This window comes from Thunnus thynnus, chromosome 10 (assembly GCF_963924715.1).
Source record: "Thunnus thynnus chromosome 10, fThuThy2.1, whole genome shotgun sequence".
In the NCBI taxonomy this organism is placed as follows: domain Eukaryota; kingdom Metazoa; phylum Chordata; class Actinopteri; order Scombriformes; family Scombridae; genus Thunnus; species Thunnus thynnus.
This window is the reverse complement of record NC_089526.1, coordinates 32,444,283-32,466,998: the sequence shown is the minus strand read 5'-3', so window position 1 is coordinate 32,466,998 and position 22,716 is coordinate 32,444,283. Positions and strand designations below refer to the sequence as shown.

The window sequence follows — 22,716 nt, the reverse complement described above, 5'->3', positions numbered from 1 at the left end:
TCAGCGACAAAAATGCAAGTTAATGTACTTTTCCATCCACTACTGTTATGCAAATATTAGGAATTGGGCTCACTGAGATAAACAGTTGGTGGCACTAATACTCAGAGCCAAAGCTCAAATGATGGAAAAGCGTGTGGAAAATCCGATGGAAATATGACATTTTTGTTTCATGTATTCATTTGAGGAATGTTACAGTCTCCTCATCGCTGCACACTGTTTTTCAAGTACATCATCATTTATTCGCTAATTCGCTAATTTCCATTTGCACTTTGTTGTATTTTCTTTTTTGCAATATTTCAACGTTCCAGCATTTCCACTCAGGCTTTTTTTTTAAAAAATATTAGACCTTTTAAACATCAGCAATTTTGACATGCCATGGCAAGACATGTAACATTAATAACAACTACATTCCTTTTAGGTCTTAACCATTTCCAAGACTATGTCTGCTGGCTGTGGTCTGTATAGTATGTCTGTGATGCTGGCTCATTGGAATAACATACTGGCGACACTTAATGGAACTGAGCCATCGTTAAGGAAATTACACCTGTGCTTTTCCTACAAAAGATAAAATGTGTGCTGTGAAAAATGTCTTTTTATCACATACAGACATTGCCAAGAATTTTTTCAATTAGCTGCCTGCGAAAAAAAATAATGTTTTCAGCCAGTTTCTCATTCTTCATTCCTCGGTGGTTCCCAACCCGTTGGCTGCAGACCAATACCAGGCCACTGAACATTTGCTACCAGGCCATGAAGAAATGTTAGTAAATAAATAAATAAATAAATAAAACAATGTTATTTTGCAGAAAAGCTGATTATACATAAATTAAAAGTTATTGTAGACTTTTTTCTACAGTTACCTTGAAGCTAGTGTAGTTTGTGCTGCATTTTTTCTCTTTTTTCTCCACAACAACAATGATTTTGATGATTCAGATTTTTATCTTGGTTAGGCCATCAGTATGCGAGGTAAACATTCCATTTTCAAAACCTTTGTGTTTTGGAATTTTCCATCTTTAAGGGTTACAAATTGGGTTGCACTGGGTCAAGCCTGGGCCCTCAGGTCACACTGTGAGCAGGAAGGGACATATTCTCCTCTCCTTGAGACTCCAGCTGTCTGTGATGTTTTAGGGAAAGCAGAAACCTCTCTGATAAAGGGTAAATCAGCATTGCCATGGTTACCAAGGTCGGAGGAGGCTTTCCTCGACAACACAGATAGCTGGAAGTTCCATGCAACGTGACCTAAACTGACACGAGTGAAACGCAGTTCTTTGTTTAGAATATTGAATATATTTAGGCTGATAAAGACTAGGACTCAGACCAAAAGAGGACAGAACAGAAAGAGACAGAATCTCAGTTGCAGATGACATCGATGTTCACTGTTTCAGTTCTCCTTGATCAAGTACTTCAATAACCATTTTCAGCTTACAGACATCAAAGGCTCGTGTCCACTTTTCTCCACTGAGGTGCTGACCATCGCTCAAAATATCCACAACAATTAGCATACACGTACATGAAATCTGTGTGAGAATATTATTGTACTGTAGTGCTGCTGATAGTCTATCTAAGTAACCACAACAACATAAAGCCTGTTCTCTTTTCCATCAGGACATTGTCATCAGAGTATACTGATGCAAGAAAATACAAATCTAATGAAAAAAAAGGGCGAGCTAAGAGGGGACATATGAAATGAAACTGTCCAGAGGAGGACGGGAGCCAGCAGAGGAGTAGAGGAAGTGTTTTTGGTCTTACCAGTGCTGTCGTCGTAAACCACAGTGACCGTCTTCCACTTGAAGAAGTGGACCAGGTCCAGGATGGCCCGGCTGAGGGAGGAGAAGTCTGGATAGAGGCTGACGTAGAAGACATCTCTGTTGTCTGATACCTGGTGCTTCCACTTGGTCTGGATGTGGGGCACCCCCAAGGCGTTGCAAATGGACTGGACCGCATTGGCAGAGGAACTGTGAGAGGGACCAAAGATGGCCGCCACCCCCAGAGAAAGCTGGTCACAGGCTAGATAGGAAGAAAAAAAAAAACAAAACCATATGACTGCTAAGCTCCCTCCTACTGAGCTACAGCATATGTTCATAATGATCAGTGGGCCATTCACTTCCTACAGAGCAATGTAGTGTTTTTAGTATATATATAATTATAAACCTGGTGATATTCTCTCTTTATATTCTCTCCTTGTTATGCAGAGCCATGTGCACAGCCAAGCCAACAATGAATCTATCATATTAACAAATATTGTGTGTGTCAAAGCCTGATATATCTCATTCTTCTGTGCCATAGAGTATCAGTATTGTGCAAAAAACTATTAAAAACACATCAATGAGTCACACTGTTGCACTGGGTGACATGTTCCTTCATTACCATGAACACACACACTGTAGTTGATTTTGATTCAGTTCCAGAAATACTAACTAGAGCCCCAAAAGTGGATTAATGCACCTTAACATGTGTCCCTAAAAAATGCATTATTTCCTCTTATCAAGTCGTGTTTGATAAAAACTTATATCAAATAAATAAAATGTTAGCTTGTTAGATTATGCTTGCATGCATAATAGTCTCCTTTTCATCTGGAAAAAAAATATGTGCATATATTGGTATCGGCATCAGCAATCGGCCACAATGAGTTGGAAATATCGGCATCTCGGCATATCGGATATCGGCAAAAAATTCAATATAGTGCATCCCTATTTATTATGTAATCACTGAAGAAACAAAAGTATGTGTCTACATACATTTGTGTACAAACTACTGTACTTTAGTGTAATGCTCCAGCATACCATCATCATTTAGACAATACTATGCTTCCAACTTTTACTGTTTCCATAAAAGAGACTTAACAATCCATAACCTGAACCTTCAGGAACTTGCAGGAGAAAGGTGGCTGGTTCTGTCTTGCTTTTCAATTGTATTTTACCAATCCACAAGTTTCAGATACACATTATTGAAAAGATGACACCGCTTTGAACATCCAGTACTTCATTACAAAGGCGACAGCATGACAGACATGTGTCCAAATGTGCTCTCCATGGGTTCTGTATGTACATCGGTTCTCCTCACCGATGTACACAAAGTAGTGAAATAGTGGTTACTACTACCATATGTTGTTGTTTTTCTTTCAGTTTAGATGTGACAACACATCTGCTTGAACAATTATGTGTGACAGCTGCTTGACCAATCATGGGTGAAAGACCTGGGAGCGCCTCCCCTCATGACTACCTGTAAGGTTATTAGTTCCGCCTCCTGAAGGGTGCCAAAATCTAGCTCCCAGAACTCCAAAGTGGGCGAGGGAGCAAGGAAACAAAAGGCAGAACCCAGGACGATGACTACAAATGAAGCAAAGCCTGCAACCCCCTGTAGCCTAAACTCACATGGCATGCTCCCCTAACTGTAAAATATATCCAACGCACCCTTACAATCATGGCGGCATACTCAAGTAGCCAGTGCCTTGCTGCATGCCTGCTGCCACACTGCCCACACAAGTTATGCTGCTGCCATTCTTACAGCGTTTCAAGAGCCCCACCTTCACCCCAGCATCCACCTGTAGGCCCTAGGGAGGAAGTTAGTACCGTCATTCCCTGCTGTGCTGAGCCTAGACGCCAAAGATCAATGGCAAACATTTTCTACCTTTATATATCTACTCCACATGAATTGGCTGACTGAAGTTCAGTTATAGGTTGCTAAGTCATAGTTATGGAAACACACCACTTGTGTCGAAATTTGTGTTTGTCCCTTTCCTGTTTCAACACGATAATGCTGCCGTGCAATAAGCCAGCCTGCATATATTAATGACCTCAAACACATCCAACACCTTCGACTGTGAGCCAGGCCTTATCACCCAACATGGACCTCACTGATGTTCTTTGTGGTTGAATGGGAGCAAATCCCAGCCCATGGTTTCAGAATGAGATATCCACATATTTTTGGACATGTAGTGTACAAAATGTATATATGCTGTACTGTAAATATGTTATAGTGAGAATGATTATACAACCTCTAGTATAATAAAGGTCCACAATATAAAGCTTATGCAGAAATAAAGGTATGACTCAGATCATTTCCAGCTTGCTTTCATGAAATTGCACTCAGAAGACATACAAACAACTGCACATCTTTGTATTAGCTCGACTGTGCACTCTAATCACCTTATTTGATATAAGGGAGTTGGCAAAATCACTGAGACAGGATATAATGGCCTGTAATTGATAAGAGACTTGAAATGTCAGCCTGATACACACACAAAACTGATAGATTATAGCACTTTATTGGCTGTCTCTGGGGGCCAAACAGGTCTTTGAATTACTGCCGCTGAGTCATTACCTGGAACCAATCAATTCCCTCTGTTTACGTTTGAAGTGCTCAGCCATTTCTCCCTTGCCTGATTATAATTGTCACAATTTAAGCCACTGCAGCTTGCAAGCCTCGAACATTTACAATGCAAAACAGCTATGGCATAGCATATGTGCACACACATTCACTCACACATATAAATACACACACACACACACACACACACACACACACACACACACACACACACACACACACAGCAGCCGTGAGCATGCCAATACTGGAGGCAGAAATTCACAAATGCAGAATACCTTTTCTGGAGGCTTCGAAGCTGTCATAGATGTTTATCCTTTGGATGTCGTAGGTGAGTGTGGTGTTTGGCAGTAGGGTTCTGTTCCTGTTGATTGTGTTTAAAGCAAATTTAAAGGCTAGTTCTTCGGCACCTGATGGGCCACTTTCAATGGACTCAAATATCCCCCCTGTCAAAGAAAGAGACACAACTGATTAGTGATTGATCAGAGTGGAGTTCTTTTAAATGGAAATGATTTCACCATGTGACTTGCCACAAATCATGATCACATGGAGCCATTTCATTGGAGTTGGAAAAAGCATCTCAATCAGAATAAACAGGTTTATTCAGAAACAAATTCACTTTCAGTAATCATATTGACCATTGAAGACATGATATTTACACACTCTCTTATCACTGTAAACAAAAAGGGACTGGATTCCCACAGAAATTCAAGGCACGCTACTTTTTTGAAGTACAAAAAGTTAAAAAGCATTTATTATTGTGGCTACATGATCAACCACACACCAGTCAAACAATCACACACACAGTGAACAGTATTGGGCAAATTACTAGAAAACTGTTACTCACGCAATTGCATTTCTTTACTTATTACTCTACAGCAGAAGTAATTAATGCATAACTCCTTACATTACTTTCATTACTCAGCAGAGCTCCACTGAGCATGCCTTCCATCAATTCTAACTCAACAACTTGACATGGCTTCAGCCAATTCTTCATTTTTTTGCACACTTTTCACTGAATTTTTGTCACTAACTCACCCATCTTTCTAGATCCTGTTATTCTCCATCCAACAAGCAGTAGCCTTTAATGCGTTCTCACCAGTTCCACAACCACCTGCACACCTGCTTCCGATTCTTTAATTAGCCTTCTAATATGTATGCCAGCCGGAGTTCAGTGCTCCGGTTGGATCCACATGGAGAGCCGTGGCTAACGTTAGCTGAGAGGCTAGCGGAGCGTTAACTGCAGCATGACCGGAGGGAAGCACAGCCAGCTAGCCTCTGCTAGCCTCCCAGCTAAGGTTGGCCCCGGCTCTCTATGTGGATCCAACCAGAGCACCAAGTCCCGGTTTGTTATTCAGGTTAAAGTGGGAAGAAGCAGCGGGTCTGACGGGCAGCTTGGGTGAAGTAGAGCCTGCGGACGAAGTACCGGGACCGTCAGTGAGAAACAGTCCGTCGGGGGGATGCTATGCTCGGCTGCACAGATAGGAAACACCTCGACTGACAGGATGTATCACTCTGTTTGGGGGGGAGGGGGGAAACATGGATATCTCGTAAGAGCTGGATACCGGACTACAAATGGCGCCCATTCACTCCTATAGAAATTGCTCGCCTGGCGCATAAAAAAAAGTTTCTAGCTTCCGGGTTTGCTTCCGTGTTGTGCGGCCCACTGAATATGCGTAATAGTGTTTCCCCCGCTGGCCCCGCCCGCGAGCTCCCGCTCGGCCCTTGGACTTTACATTGTGATGACGTCACAGATTTTTAAATCGCTTTTCTCGGCTCGAGGAAAGTTTTGCAAATATAAAACCTCCATGACTCAAAAGTTCATAATAGAAAGAGTCATTATTGATGTTGCTTGCAGTTCGAGGTGTCCTGTCAACAGTTTTATAGACGTCTGTTTTACAATGGTGGTCTATGGGGAAAATCCTTTTTGGGCTGCAGGGGGATTTCTCGCTCTGTGGTGTATTCATCCTCTTTTGGCAGAAGCTAGCCACCACCTCCTGCGACAAGCTAACACATTCCAGCAAACAAGCAGACCCCTCAAATTTTCAAAGAACTGGTGCAATCTAGTACTCTACCTGTTACTGAACAAAATGCTGCACATTACTGTAACACTTGATGTAGTAACATGTAACTGCCAGATATTTCAAGTGAAATTATAACAAGAATTTGAACAGTATCCGGCTCCCTCATTATTGCCACACAATGAATGAACACTGTATCAAAAACAATAATAATGAGAATGTTAATAATGAGTAAAGAGAAACTTTTCCCTATTACTATTTTTAGAATACACTCCACTCCTGCACATACTTTCCCTCTTCATTCGAGTGAAAGATGTTCCCTTGGGAAGATCTCATTGATGCATTGATTGCCTTTTATGAGGGCTCTCTACCAAGTTTCTGAGTGGTGCATCTATCAAAAGAGAATCATGTTGGAGCAAGCGATGTTGACTGGTTTGGGTAAAATAAATAAATAGCTTGCCTTCTGTTCAATCATTCTAGTGGTAGTATACTCTGATTGCTTCAGTTTCCAAGCACTTAGTGCAGGTCCAGTTTAGCTATAGTACTGTAGAGAAGAAGCCAGTCACAGGCACGAAACAGAGCTGTGGCAAATTGCAAACTCAAAAAGACCTGATTCCAACTGCAAAAAGTTTTATCAAGTGTAGCCTATCTATAGCTTCAGATTGCATTGCTACTGAATGTCTTGGCTGGAAATGTCATATTTTGTTATTTTCAGAAATGCCTTCATTTGGCATGTCAGTTATGCAACCCTGTGTCTTTACATTAATTACATGTTTAAACTACCAAATTGTTTTATCACTGCAGACTTTTTTCATATTAAATCAAGACGATGATATTTCCCTAACAGGCAGCAATTGGAGGGTGTGTGAATCGTGCAGTGGAGGATTTTGAGTTGTTTAAAGGCAGTAATGAGTAATGTAACACATTACTTTTGCTGTGATGAGTAAAGTAATGCAATGACTTTTACAATGAGTAACGTGTAATCAGTAATTATTACAATATTCAAGTCACTTTCCCAACACTGCAGCATTCTATATCTTTTTATGAACACAGGCTTTTACCTTTGACTTTTCACTTTTTTAAAAACAAACAAGTTATTCATCTTTTACACTGATAATCCAACCAGAAGAGCCTCATGTTCAACAGTCGATCATTTAATGTTATCTATGCAGAAAATGGAAAAAGGTAAAAAAAAACACATAGGCTCAGGATCTCCACTAATCAAGTTTTTAATACCCTGACACAGTGTATGTAAGAAAGAGTCATATAATAGCAACGGGATCCAGGGAATACTCAATATAATAACAATACTAGATCCACTGTGAGGCACTGTAAATGCGTTTTCTTCAAAAAGCCAGAGAAGTGTGTTTAAAAGTGCAGGCTTCTACAGCTACAGCCCTCTAGTGAATAGTTCTGACAGCCGGCAGATGAATGGACAGAGAGAATGCCTGGAGAGTTGGGGGTGGGGGGGGTCGGGTTCTTAGATCAATGTACTCTGATTGGCCAGCGATTCAATCAATCAAGCCCTTGGGGAGCAGTGGAGAGCAACGGTGAGAGATTGAAGTGTTTTGTTTGGGTTAGCCCTATGGCCTGGCCCTGCTGGCTCAGTGTCAGTCAGAGGGAGCCCAGACTCCATGCCTTATTTACTCCAACTACAACCCTCTGCTGTAGGACCCTCTTCAAGTCTAGATATAATCCATACACACCGCTGCACAAGTACTGCGGGTACCTCCTGTCACAAGTGATTACCACAGGACAGGGTGAATCTGATCAATGCTCCCTTACAATGATTTCACCAGTGGACTCTTTAGAAATGCTCTTTTTCCAGGGGAATTTATTTTGTCTGTGTGCTGGAGCTTAAAGCAAACATCTAAACAGAGAGACCACTGACAGTAGCAGCAGCAGCACTGTCGAGAAGTTTCTTCCTTCATTAGTATTCACCTCATGGGAGAGCCCTATTTTGCATGCCATAATGAGTTTGAAGGAATTAATAAGCATCAGTTAAGCGGGATGTACTATAATTGGAAAGCTGAGCATTTGGAATGGGTCTGTTCACACACGAGAAGTGCTGTTTTCCTGCTGAGAATCTCTACAGTTCCATTGAAAGGAATCTGGCCTGTAAGTGTGGAGATGAATCACTGCAGAGAGGTGAATCACTGTTAGAGAGGTGACTGTCTAAGTAGGTAAGTTTGAATATGAATATATATGGAGTCTAATGAGAGTTGCTGGCTTGTCTGCATGGACACGGAGATATGGAATAAGTCCTCTGATGTGAGGACATTTTGCTTGTTCTCATTTTAATGAGAGTTAGTCTGGGATTGGGACTGGGATTAGTTTTAAAATCCCAAATTATAATATTCCAAACTCCTCTTTAGAAATTCTATTCCCAAGTTCTTTCTGGCAATACAAATGTAACAGTTTTCAACAACATCCCAATAGATCATTTCTCATTGTTGTCAACTTTGCAATCAATGGGCCTTTTCACAAATATTTATCTCTTTAATCTTGCAAATAAGAGAGAAATATGAGAGAAAGAGGAAAACGCAACATCTGATTCATGAAATGTGTGCAACGAACAATAAACATAATAATATTAATGCAAAAACAAAGTAAAATACTGGACTGGCTTATCACCTATATGGCCGGTAAGTTTATGGAGATCAGGAGAACGTTGCTGGGGGAAAAGTTGTATTGGCTGCTCTGCTGTCACCACAACCCTGACCAGAATAAACTGATAGGGATGGATGGATGAATGGATGGATGGATGGGTGGACAGACGGAATGACAGCTGGATGGATAATCAACTAGAGGTGAGGCAGGTCTAGTGAAACACTGTCCACAGCCGGGCAGGCTGATCTCTGGTGGGCAACCAGCGTGTATATTGCTAAATCCACTCCTACATCACATTTGTGGAGGAGAAAATAGAAGCAGTGTGATTTAATAAGACAAATGTCTTAGTAGACATCTTAGTAGCATAGTATTATATTTACAGGAGCAGGGCATCTGGACAAAACAAATCTCAAAGCCTAAGATGGACACATGCAGTGGATACAGGACTCATGGAGATGTTATGCTTTGACAAAATGGTGACGTGTGTGTGTGTGATAGCTTCTTCTATCAACATAATGAAGAAATGTTCATAAACATATTTGCTAAACCACAAAAGGTTACAACTGAACATAACTGCAAAGTGTTCAGTCTGTATTTCATTATTTTCTTTACATTATCAAATAAAACATACAAAGTCATGATTCATGATTCATGTTTTTAGGCAACTTAAAGCACTTGGTTAAGATTGTTTCTGCCACAACCACCTTCCTATGACCTGCATGCTATATATTAACAATAACACTGCACTCCCCTCACTCAATGATTGTTGCCCTGAACATAATCTAGGCAGCAATTATGTTTTCTACAAAATGTATTTGACAATACATAAGTGTAACATGTAGGAGTAGTCCCAACCACACTGTAAATGTTGCTCTTAGCTGGGAATATGATGACAATCAGAAAACACTGATGAATCCTATGGTAATTCTGTTTTTGTTTGTATGTACAAAGAAAGATCAAATCTGTGTGTATACGTTACATGAATGAAGCCTGTGGATCCACTGAGGTGATAGTAACAGAGAAGTAGTATGTTTGTAGTGTGCTTGCTTGGCTCACAGGAGTCACAGCCTATCACAACAGCTGTTTTGGTTGCTGCTCTCTTGTTGGACCTCAATTACTGTTTCTATCTCCAATAACAGACAAGATAGCAGAAGGTGGTAAACCCAAATCCAGACTTGAAATAGTCCTTTCAGAAACCCGTGGTGATGTAACTGATGCTAAATCTGTGTGTTATGATCTTACAATTCAAGCATATTTACAATAAATGAAGTGGTTGGTTAATGAGCACCAATAGCAACTATGGCTGAACAGATAAAGAAAAGAATGCCTCCTATAGAAACTCAGACTTTATCAACAGAAAATTCAACATCACAAATAAGCACTTTAGAAGGCTTAAAGAGTGATTTAACAGTCAGTTACTCTTATGTGTGTATGTGTGTGTGTGAATAAACCTCCTAAGGTATCAGTCCTGCCTGACCCAGAGCCAGAGAGCAGTGATCAGTCAAGAGAGAAATCCATCAGCACTTCATCAATCTGATCAAATGACAGTGGACACACAGTGACCACAGCACTCGCCACCTTCCTCACTTATCCCAAGGATTTGCTGAAGCATAACAATCGCAACAGGCAGAGTATGCACTGGAAATTAAATATATACTATGAAAACATTGCCTCCATGATTGATCAGAGAGAGTACTTAAGCAATAAGCCACTCAGGGCCAAGCGTTGCAGTGATTTCAAAAATGTTAAGAGGTGTTGTTAGGCAGGACTCCAAGTGGAGGAAAACATTCTTAGCTGCTCAAAAATCACCAATAATGACAGCCCTAGGTAACTGATGGCTGTTATAAAACAGATTTAAAACACCAATGTACAGTAATTAATAAAAGGACACAAATATTAAAGAATTCTTTAGTAAGTATTAAGTCAATGTCATTTGTCATTTGAGTAATATAGAATGCATTTCTTAAGTATTTTTGTACATTACAACTTTAAAGAATTATATTAGATATTTTACATTGTGTGAAAAAACACAGCCCTCTTATTGATTTGAAATGGGGGTCACACACCCCCACCAAGGCAGCCCCTGGTGCTGTTTTAACACAGGGCTGTTTTCAGTCTGAACAGCTACCACTTTCATTGCTCTACATTTCAGAGTGAACTACTGTACACTATTCACATTTCTCTGCTGGCTACAGTTAAGTTAAATTAAAGTTAATTTGCAGATAAAGATCTTACTATTATTTACATCAATTATTTAAGCCAGTGTACAAGGTCATTCTTCATAACAGGTAATTTGGATAAATTAAGTACATCTTGCATCCAATACTTCTGGAAAATTTGACTGCAGGACCTTTGGTTTTAAAGGAGTATTTTTATAATGTGGTATTTCTACTTTTACTTAAGTAAAGAATTGGAATACTTCTTCCACCTACCAGCCACTAAAGTACGTGATTGCTAAGTGACAGAACATGTATTGTATTTGTCTTGACAAAGAAAAGTCACCAATAATTTTGTTATATCAAAATGTTTTGTCCTTACATGACGTTTTTAAATGTTAACACAGAATGTTGGAGAATTACTGATATGTGTTTATGTACTATTTAATATAACTCACACATGCTGCTATTTCAACAAGCTACATAGTAACACTACTGTCGTATACTGCATACACGTGTGTGTGTGTGTGTGTTTGGTGTGTACGTGTGTGTGTGTGTGTGTGATTTGGCAAGAATCATCACATAATACCTGCTGACTCTAGACATAGACTGATGCTTACGTAAGATACTTGGAATTCCAACTATGAAACAAATGACAGGAACTGGTTGAAACCCACACTACAACCATTTCAAATTCGGAAGTATAACAGAAATTTTGAAATGGAGAAAGTCAGAAACCTTAAGAATTTGAAATCAAGAACTGAATGTTTGAGATGATGGAGTAACTGGTTTAAATATGAAGCCCAACATTAAATTGTATAGAAAAGTAAATCATAAGAATTTTCCAGATCTAAAAATTACATAATAGAAGTACAGCCTTGACATGTACTAGATGTAATGGACTTTAGCAATTCATAAATGATGAAGATAATGATTACGATTTTAAGATTTGTATTCTTTTTTCCTTTTCTTTTTGGTGATAATTTAGCTCAAGTAGTAAAAAAAATAGGTGCAGAATAAATAATAGAAAAAATTTTAAAAAAGCAAAATTAGACTTGGAAGACTGAGTTGACTATGAAATAAAATGAAAAAGAAGCAGTTGGAAATTTAACTTGTGCTTGTAAAGTATAAAAAAGGAAAATGTGTGGACACATGCATCTGTCCGGTGAATTACACACATAGGTTCATCGGGCAAGATATGTTATGTGTCAGCATGTCAGCATGTGTCATGACTCACCCCCAATACATACTGTATCTGTGCAAGCGTGCCTTATTCATTTTTGAAGTAGCAGTGTTTAACATGGATATACATGTTAGAGGTGGCACTAGTAACCCTGCAAATAATACTTATTTTGTATTTTCCATATTTATATACCAAAAGAGAGGCTGGTGTTGCTCTGATGTTAGTATGCTGGCTTGATATGAAACTCTCACTGAAGTGTTGTCACACTGGCTTTACAAAGTTGAAATGATTGTCATTCTGACTTGAAAACAGGTAAATAGAGACACATGACTTTCTGTTATCATTGACAGCAGACAATACCTTCATGTTTGCTTTGTTGTTGTATCATATTTGTTTGACTTATTCCAGACAGTAACTTGCTTGGATCTTTAGATTGAGGAATTTATATCAACATGACATCTGCAGTCTATCGGAGTGTTTCAGTCTTTTTTCCAAGTCTAGTTTTTTTTACTAAGATATGGATTTGAGGGAAAATTACAGTATTACATAGTTGCAGAGTGATTGCACCTATATATATTAAACCAGTGATCATGCAGTCACACTGCTGCCTGTTAAGTATTTGTGACAAATAGGGGTCTGTAGAATATAACATTCCTGTGGTATCTAGAGAGCCCAGTGACTGACAGGTGCCCTGAGCCACATAATATTGAATCTCTGGTGGCTCAAAGACACAACAAACAGTGTTGAGACTAATCCATTAAGTCCTTGTCCTGTCTGTATGGACACATGTCCTGTAAGCAGACAGCCATGTCTTAATCAGGCCATGCATCAAACCCTTTTCCCACCCCACACTCCTCAATCGATTGAACCCCCTCAGAAGTTATAAATTATTAATGATGACACTGGTAGTAGCACTGATGTCAGAACAATCATTACAACCCTAAAGAACCGACAGAGCTTGCCAGGGGGATACTGGCATTAGCAGAACTCTGTACTTCCTTTTCAGGAGCACTTCATGTTACACAAGAAAGTACAACACTGTCAGTGGTACAGCACAGAGACAATGAATCACTGTGGGTCTTAGGGAAAAGACAAAAACCACACCTGCAGCTGAAATCATCTGATCCATTAATTTACTTCCATTGGAGATTGGTGAAGTCCTCTGGTGACACACTGCACTATGAAAGTTTATCAAGACTCTTATTGAACACCTTCAATGAAATGTTGTTGTTATTTAGCCAAGTCGTTAACTATGTCACACTCTAGCAATTAATCATTCTTAATCACCAACAAAGACTATGGAATGTAGATACATACTGTAGTTCTGCAATCTCTTGCAGTCTATTATGACAAAGTCAAGAACACATAGGGAAAAACATATAGTACAAGGGTAAGTATTGGTAAATAAAGTAAGAAAATGGCAGAAGAGGTTAGATGACAAGTCAGGAGATCACTAGTCATTAGGATCATCATTTGGGAACCACCATGTATCTCTGAACCAAATTTTGTGCCCACCCATAGTTGTTGAGATACAGTGTTTAAGTATGGACCAAAGTGGACTGATGTACCAAAGGACATTACCATCCCTATAGCCACACTGGTGGTGTGGCTATAGGGATGGTAAGTCAGAATTGTCCATCCATTGCAAAAAACATGCCTGTATCATACTGAAGGAAAAGAAATGAATTCATTTGCCTCAACCCCTGAATGGGCTTTGTGAAGGAAATGTTTCCATTGTCAGACTCTTCTTTGGTTTTCAGTAAAGATTGTTATTGCTTAAAGTAAGGTAATGAAAATGTGTTTTAGAGGCGTTTTAAGTCTTAAGCTCCGCTAGTGGCTCCCAAAGGCTATAATGTTCAAACATTGGGTTCACTACACCCAATGTTTGGGGCTCAATGAACAACATAGTGATGATTTAGCTATTCTGGTAGGCTAAAAACATTTTGAAAATTAGTTTCATGGCTGGCTCTAGAATAGAAATTCATGGGGGCAGTAAAAACAATAGTATTTGATCTCTTGGGAACTTGAATGTGCTCAGCAAATTTCATGGAATTTCGCCATTTAGATTAAGAGATATTATGTGCAAAATTAATATTTCAGATTGAAGATGGCACCCTAGCAGGGGTGTCTAACCTTTTTGGCAGCTGACCCTTTAAATCAAAGCAAGATCTACTTGCTACCCCACATCATGGGATGCAGACGTCTAATAGATGCAAGTAGTTTGAACAAAGAGTGATGTTTCTTTCACAGAGTGTTTTAATTGATTACAAATACAGAGGAGGCAAAATGTTTTTTCCTCATCTTATGACTCACAAGAGGGCCAGACACCCTGGTTGGGAAACAGTGCACCAGATGAAACCTCATGGAAATAGCAAAAGGTTGCCAAGTGCGCATTTTGACCTAATGGTAGAACTACAGGAAAGGTACAGTAAGGTGGTCACAAAAATCATAAAATACAATAGGGACCATAGATTGGTGCAACAAATTTCCGAACAATATTTGAATTTTCATGATTTCTTGCTGTAGAACAAGGCTGGGCAAACCAACAAATCGATCATCATATCAATTCTTTGAGCAGGGCAATTATAATATTAATTTTTCATATACAGACACGTTTTGTGGTATTCACTCAACTTGCAACACTCTTGGAAGGCATCTGTTTGTGGTGCAGGAGAAGGCTGTAGTCCATTTGATGAATGTGCTGAGTGAACCAGTCAATTGGTAGCATCAATGCTGTTTGGTTTGCTAAAACAGCTCTGTTTGTTTGTTGCACTCCTGCTCCTCCTCCTAAATGGTAAGGGCTGTGTTGAGCTAAGAGACTGACAGACTCTGAGGCTCAGCAGAGTTCAAAGACAGATTTACACAGAATGTGGATATAAATATCATAGAGTTCCAGATTCAGATTGATTTTATCACAAGAGCAATGGTGAACTTCCATAGCCTAGCAAATCTGCCTATAAAAGATAAGACATTTGTTCCTGCATGAATGCTACAGTTCAGCTGAACTGAACCACTGCTGGCACCTAGATCAATACTTAGGATGTCACAGTAAATTGCAAACAAATCTTCTGCTGAATTCAAAGAGACAGCAAAGGACAGATGAGCACCTTATGTTTGCTGTGATTGGTTTACTGGCTGCACAGTGTCAAACGCAAAGATGACTTCTGTACTCCTCTGAACCCTTCCAGTGAGTTCATGAGCAAAATGTCAGCCTAATCCTTCTCCATGAAGTGAATAAAGGCCCTATCTAATCCCGCCTCACTGGGCTATGACTTAACTCAGGGCCTGCAAGGCTGTAGGCCTTTCCCACCGTCTCTCTCTGGCAGGCCCCAGCAAACACCAGGCATCATCCATCTCAATTTTCTCTCTCTCAAAAAAAAAAAAAGAGACAGAAATTAATAGTAAATTCTGCTTCAGCTCATCGTTTCTGTTGAGTGAAAATTATTTATGAGGAAGAATACACTAGCTTCCCACCTCCACCCACCCTCAGCCCTCAGTCCCTGTCTGTTGTTGACAGTTTGATGGCGATCAGTGTCAGAATATCAGTGCTGCAGAACGGGAAGCGTAGCATGACGAGCTCCGAGAGCATGTTCCATCTTTATCACAGCTGAGGCTCTGCTGCAGTAGACAGGGTTGGGGGGAGAGTGGGAGAGTGGGAGGGTTGGAGGGCAGGAAGAGGCCAGATGGAGGCGATAAAAAAAACAAAAAAAAAACATGCAAAGGCAATGAGGGATGTATGAATGCAAATAGAATAATGTGGGGAACGATGAGGAAAAACTGGGCAGTGAATCTCTGGACACAAATGGAAAATACAGAAAGCAAGGGTTGACGAATAATACTGTGTCCTCCTTCACCCAACCAGCTGTGTTGCACTTGGTGGGACACTTAAGGCCTCAGTATGCTGACATCACAAGTACTTCTGCCCCTTTTCATGTATACAACCCAGTGCAACACCATGAATGCCTTTAAAGAGCAGTGGTCTAAAAAAGCCTGCCATTATTCCCAAATGTATGATTGATGGAGTCAAGACTACTAAGACACCAAATTCTTTTTGACGGATCGAGGAGGCAGTGAAGGCTATGATGGTAGGCTTTTTGCCTTACCTGCCTTTGGGCATTCAGAACAGGTATAAACACTTTTGCCTTCAGAAATGGTTTTACACGTCATACTAACTAATTTGTTTGATGCATACTAAACCTTCAGCATAGCATTCAGTATTGTCACTGTCGGGTTTCACTGTACCACTGCCTTCATGTTCAAATGCATTTACTATGCAGGACATGCAGGAATTGGTGAAGTACTGGTGGAAGCTTTATATGTTAGTTTACCACAGCAAATGAAGGTGGATTAGTGACAATGGCCAATACATGATCTGGTACATCCCTTGTTCGCATTACTTCCTTCACAATGTGTTTCTTATGTATTCTTCACTTGAATGGAAAGCTTTTATTTCACCAGTATAGTGGAAAACAAACTTTGTCGAGTTTTGAGACTAAACATGATGGATTGTGGAGTTTCAGGAGGTAGTGTATTCTCCAAGGATTCCAGCGCTGAGACAGAAATGGCTGATTTACATTCGTTTTATCTAATGATAATAACTTGATAATAGTTGAGTCTTAAGTGTAACACCATGTCAACTATTTCTATCCTGAGACCACAACAACAAACAGGAGTCAGTATGAAAGTATAGTCTTACAAAAAAAGCAAAAAGCTTTCTCCCTGTAACACACTTCCTATTTGTTTTTTGATGACACATTGCTAGTAGTGCTGTTCTTAGCTGAAATCAGATAGTGTGTTTGTTTACAATGCTCAGTGATATTAGAAATGCTGTTGCACACTGGTCCAGTGCCATATACAGTGAGTAGGAATCATTTTGAAAACAACAATCCTCTGATGTTACTTCTTTGTGTTTTAATCCTTAGAACCCCACGGACACAGTTAATCTTCAAAGTTGCTGCCCTTCCTCTCAGTCTAATGATTTTGTCACATCTGACCATGCAGATGCCAAGCACACACTGTTAGAAATATCTCGGCCCATTTTTTCCCTCAATATTAGGTTTCTGCTGCTACAATCAGACCACATGATATCCATGTCTTTCTACAGAGTCCTGCCATGATCACCTTACTGGTCCTGACATGGTGGTCCTGAACCACAGAGAAACCCATCAGACTACACATTTAAACATAAACTATATTAACTTCATGACCTGCACGATATGTGATGGTGCATAAGGGGATAAGGACAGATTTCCAGGATGAGGAATGCCAACAACTCTGCATCATGAAGCAAGTCATATATTTTGTCAAACTAAGCAAGAGAAAGCCAAAGAACGTGTGAGATAGGCTGGGTTACCAATGAGGCAGTACAACTACCTATAGAGCCTCAGACCATCCACTGTGTTGTAATTAGTTTGTGGTGATTTGTTTGGTAATATGCACCACCATAACCCAGTATAAACTAAAATGGTAGGAGCTTCAAGGTTTTTCCTGCATTGTTATATCATCTAGAGGTCCTGTCTTATGGAGGGGCTTTTGTCAAAATCTAATTTGAAGACCTTTATTGTTTTACTGATAACTCTTTACTCCAAGTCCCATATTTAGCATTTATAAGCAGCATATAAACAGTTAATGAATGGTTTATTAAATGTGTCAATAACTATGACGCCCAGATGTGGGAACCCATAACTGGATGCTGGTGTATAAACAGATAAAGAATGACAATCTAGTAAAACACAGTTGTTATAAAATACGTCTTATAGGAGCGGTTATAATTGTTAATAAATACTGTAATAAACACGTAGCCATAATTAATGTTATTAAATCCATCTGTGCTTTACCTGCTTTCCTGCTTGAAAAGGGTCTATCAAGCCCTGTTTGTAAGGTGCTCTGGATACAGAATCAGACAAAACAACAAATTGTCATGCCCCAAAGGTTTTGTTCCAGACGTCCTCTGCTTGTTGGATTGGGACATTATTGATTTGCTATTGTGCAGTCTGATCCCTGCATGAGGCTATCTTAGTGTAAGTGGGTTGTAGGGTCTGAGGCATCTTATATATTCTCAATGACAAAGTGGGAGTAAATGTGCTTTTAAGCTTTTTCAGTAGTTCACTGAACATTTTTACATTTTAATTGTGGACTGTAATGGTGGAATAATATAACTTTTATTGAAGATATCCTTGTTCAGTCTGTCTTCTATCTCTGTGAGTCTGTGCAAATCTTGTACAGGCACTTGTGAATTTGTTTCCCAGAGCGGTGTCATTATTATTCAATGGTCTGTTTGTGCAGAACAGTTTGTACCTTTTTCATACAAGATCAACAGCAGAAGGCTTTCTATACTTTAGGGAGCTGTCTGCAGCAGTTGAGGGAGGTTTAGAAGGAAAAGACTGAAGATGCTTTCACACAGTGAGCCACTTGAGAATTGCAACTAGGTTGTTGTATTTATTCCATCATCTGTCCTTTATTCATCTCTCTCTCTCTCTCTCTCTCCCTCTCCCTCTCCCTCTCTCTCTCTCTCTCTCTCTCTCTCTCTCTCTCTCTCTCTCCTATTTATTGTTCTAACCCTGTTTCTCCTCTTCCCCTACCAGTCATCTTTTTCTGTTTCATTTCTATCTTACATCCTATGAGCACAGATTACTGCAACAGATATAAGCGTGTAATGTGTAATTTCCCTCTCTTTCACATAATAGAAAATCTTAGGAGTGCTCCGCTCGGCACTTCCACAAATGTCAGTGCTTCTCAGCCTTTGTCAAGTAGTCGCAGAGACACAAAATGTCAGCCTCTCTCCTCAGTCACAGCCTTTGTGAACTACTCACATCTGGAAATGTCAATGAGCAAACCACAATGGGAGGGAGCAGATTCTTGGAAGGCAGAAACCATAGCATACTCCATCTGCTGTAAAGATATACAGGAGACTCTTGGTAACTCAATACAGAGACACTCATCCACACTGCTGCTACAAACCTGTGACCCATATCAGCACCCATACAAGGTAAAAGTCACACACAGATGTCTGTTAAATTTGGCTACATGTATGTAACTATTAATACATCATTGTCAAATGTATTGTAATACTTGAAATACTGTGAACCCATGAGACCATGGTGAAGACATTATATTCATGCCATCTGACTGATAGTGTTGGTGGTAATGTTCATCTAAATTAAAAATGCATTTCCTGTCAACCCTTATCCCCCATGCTGGTAGCTATCCACCCCTCCCCCTCTCTGGTGTGCTGGGATTACTGACGGCACAAAAAGTTTACATTAGGCCTTCTGCTGCACTCACCATCTGCCATTGCCACACACTCTTGAAATGTTTAGTTAGTGAACCTTGTTAGGAAAGTATTCTGCCCCCCTCTGTCTGCATCTCTGATTCAAGTTAAAATATCACACTACCAGAGTCCTATTGTCTGATTATGTTTGTGACAATTCACATTAATCGACACTGAGATTTTAACAACATCAGTGTAAATCTGCCAAGGTTAGCTCAATAGCTAATTTACACCCATAGCCCTGAGATGACAAAAAATTGACAAATGGATAAAACACTTTGTATAAGTTGCAATCAAAATAAGAGGGAAGAAAAATTGAGACACAGTATAACAACTCTTTGTCCTAACAATCTTAAACTAACAATACAATCAGACAAGTGTAAGACACTATAAACAAGTTAGACTAAATCTATAAGAAACATCATTAATCATATTTTCGGCTTGATTTTAAGAATGTTGTAAAATGTTAAAGCAAAGCCGAAGCTCTTCCCAAGATATAATGTCAAAATTATGCATGTTCATTATGTTGTGCATTTCAATTTTATATTTCTTTTCATTCTATTTTCATAAAGCCTTTTTAACATCTGGCCAAAGGCAACAGATGAAAATCAGCCAAGTCCAACTCATTGGCTCATTTGCAGTTCTTCAAAAGTAGCGGATAAGTGGAGGTGAGTCAAGTCCGATATACATTGGAGGTGTCACTCGGGACACCTCCAACATAGTATCACACCTGTAACATCTGGCCACTTGACAAAAGAAAAGGAGGAAGTGGGCAGGTGATGGCTAGGTAGTTAGCAAGATGGCAAAAAGGCAAACAGTGGCCTTTGCTGCAGGAGACCACTGTTTGCCTCCTGCTTCTATCCTCAGCATGAGTGTGTTTTTCCCCGCAAGAGGAATGTATTTCACGGTATATACACCATGAGTCGCCCTACCCAAGTGATTTTTGTGCCTAACCCCAACCATACCTTGATCACAGTTTATTTGCCATAATCACAATCTTTCTCTAAATGTAACCATACCTTAAACATACTATAATTGCCATGTAGAGATATGGTAGCAATAAATAATTTAAACAATATCATCATTGAACGTAATCCAGAGTTTTATATGTTTTGTTTTTTAGTGTTTGTTGATAGGGAAGCATTTTTTCAGAAGTTGCAACAAAAGGATAGATGGTGCCATTGATTTGAGTGTTCTATTGAGGGACTAGATAGTTCTTCCCACTTGTATATTGTTTCATTTAGATCAGGTTTCCCTCCAAATCAGCCAAGGTGGAACACACTACAATACCTAACATAAAGGTCTCTAGGCTGTCAGTCAGTGATGGTCTTTTATTGCTGTTAAATTGCTAAATTAAAAGCAAAATCTTTATTTATTAACTAAATGTAAGAGAATGGTTGGATTAGACTTTGAATCCATCATGTTGCACTCTTGGAATTGGAGTCAACATTAAAACTACTGGAGTCAACAACATGCAGTCACACTGTGAGCCAGGTGTTTAGAGGACAGTCAAAGAGCAAAGCATTATTCTGCTTTACTATTCACCCTCCTCCATATCAACAGTTAGCTAATTCCCCGTGTGCTGAGGTGGGCATTCACTCACTCCGAGGGGGCGGCTCTTCCCCGTCAGTCTGCAAGAAGATACAGTTTGCTAATAGCACAGGGAGTAAATCTTATTATTTCTCTCCTTTCTATCTCTCCCTCTGTGGATCTATTTGCTTAACAATGATAACATTCCCTGCAGCTTAACTCGCCCGGGTTGGACCAATACTGCGAACAGCGTGTTTGCTCCCTCTCTTTTTAATGAGTAGCTTTGGATTTGAACTTAGCTGAGGCGTATTGATTTTCTGTGCTCAGGCGAGTGTGTGATATTATCTCGAGTAAAGGGGGAAAATGAGGGAGATGAGGGGTCGGGAGCGCATTCCTCCTGAGGTGATTTTCTCCCGGTGCACCAGCATGATGCCCCCTGACCCCACCATTGTGATGTAATCCCGGTCCGTTTAAGGGATCAGCCGGAGCTCCAAAGAGATATGAAGGAGTCTCGACAGACTCATTGATTTAGCAAAGGAGAAAACATCAGCCAATGATCGCACATGTACACAAACACAATCTTCCCTCTCTGTCCATGATTCAGATTAATTAAGGTATAGAGTTCCTTATGGCTCCGATGCAGAGCTGTCTATAAAGTCTGCCAGCCGTAATGGGATCAATAGTGGATCTTTAATGTCCTGAATAGAGGTTCCTCAGGTCACAGGAGTCTTGGATCTTACATGCCCCCACTTTCCCTCCCTCATCTATCCATCTTCCTTCCCTTTCTACTGTTTTCACCAATCACTTTCTCCACCGTACCGCAGATAGTTTGACCAACAGATTCTGAATTTGAGCTGCCAAGAGCCAATTGTTTCTGCCAGTTCCCAATGCCGAACAAAAAATTACTGTTTCCAGAAACTTTCAACAAGCTGTTGATTACAGTCTAACACAAAGAAGCAAGACGTCGGCGGTGCATAAGCACCATCCATTCAGTCCAACTGACTTCTGTTACAACCATCACTGTCCTCAGAATCAGCTGTCCTGTCTCCACCACAACCCCTGAGAGGAGCAGCCGAACAAACTGTCTTCTCTACCCTGACTAATATCAGAAATACAATGGACGAAGTAAGCTGTCAAATAGGTTCTGTGATGAGTATACAAGATGCATTGTTTTTATTTGTTAATGGTGCATTGTTGAACAAAGTATCTGTTACATTGAGTGTTACTCACCAAAACTCATTGTGTGTATCCTTGATGCCTAACAAACGAGTTGAATGCATTTTCTTCCTCATAAAATATTTATTAAATGTTGAACCTGTGTTGCTTACATCCATGTTTACTTGCTTACAGTATGAAACAAACAAAACACCGGTACTCACAGATCTATCCTCTTCTTATTTATTGTGGACAGAACAAATAATCCACAATAAATAATAAGAAGATAGATCCTTGAGTGCCACAACCGTGCACCCGATACTCTGTTAAAGACTTGGAGCTGTGCACACTGCTACTTTTTACTGGCTACAGTACTCTTCTTCCCTACCTTTGCTGGTGTATTGTGTTTCTTGACACATCGCTGCCTCCTGTAGATCAGTAGATTAGAATGAAACCAGGACTTTGTAT

General features: G+C 39.9%; 1 protein-coding gene across 4 annotated transcripts in view; it reads right to left on the bottom strand.

The window, feature by feature from the left end:
* Positions 1–22,716, bottom strand: part of grik2 (glutamate receptor, ionotropic, kainate 2) — a 290,842-nt gene that overhangs the window by 196,611 nt on the left and 71,515 nt on the right. For 3 of the 4 annotated variants that reach the window (XM_067602509.1, XM_067602510.1, XM_067602512.1), the window contains exons 3-4: positions 4,602–4,769; positions 1,747–2,004 (exon numbers count right to left, since the gene is read on the bottom strand). In XM_067602509.1, the coding sequence (XP_067458610.1) occupies positions 1,747–2,004; positions 4,602–4,769 (426 nt within the window). Of the gene's footprint in view, positions 1–1,746; positions 2,005–4,601; positions 4,770–5,361; positions 5,987–22,716 lie in introns of those variants that run through there. The other variant, XM_067602511.1, reaches the window with a different exon arrangement.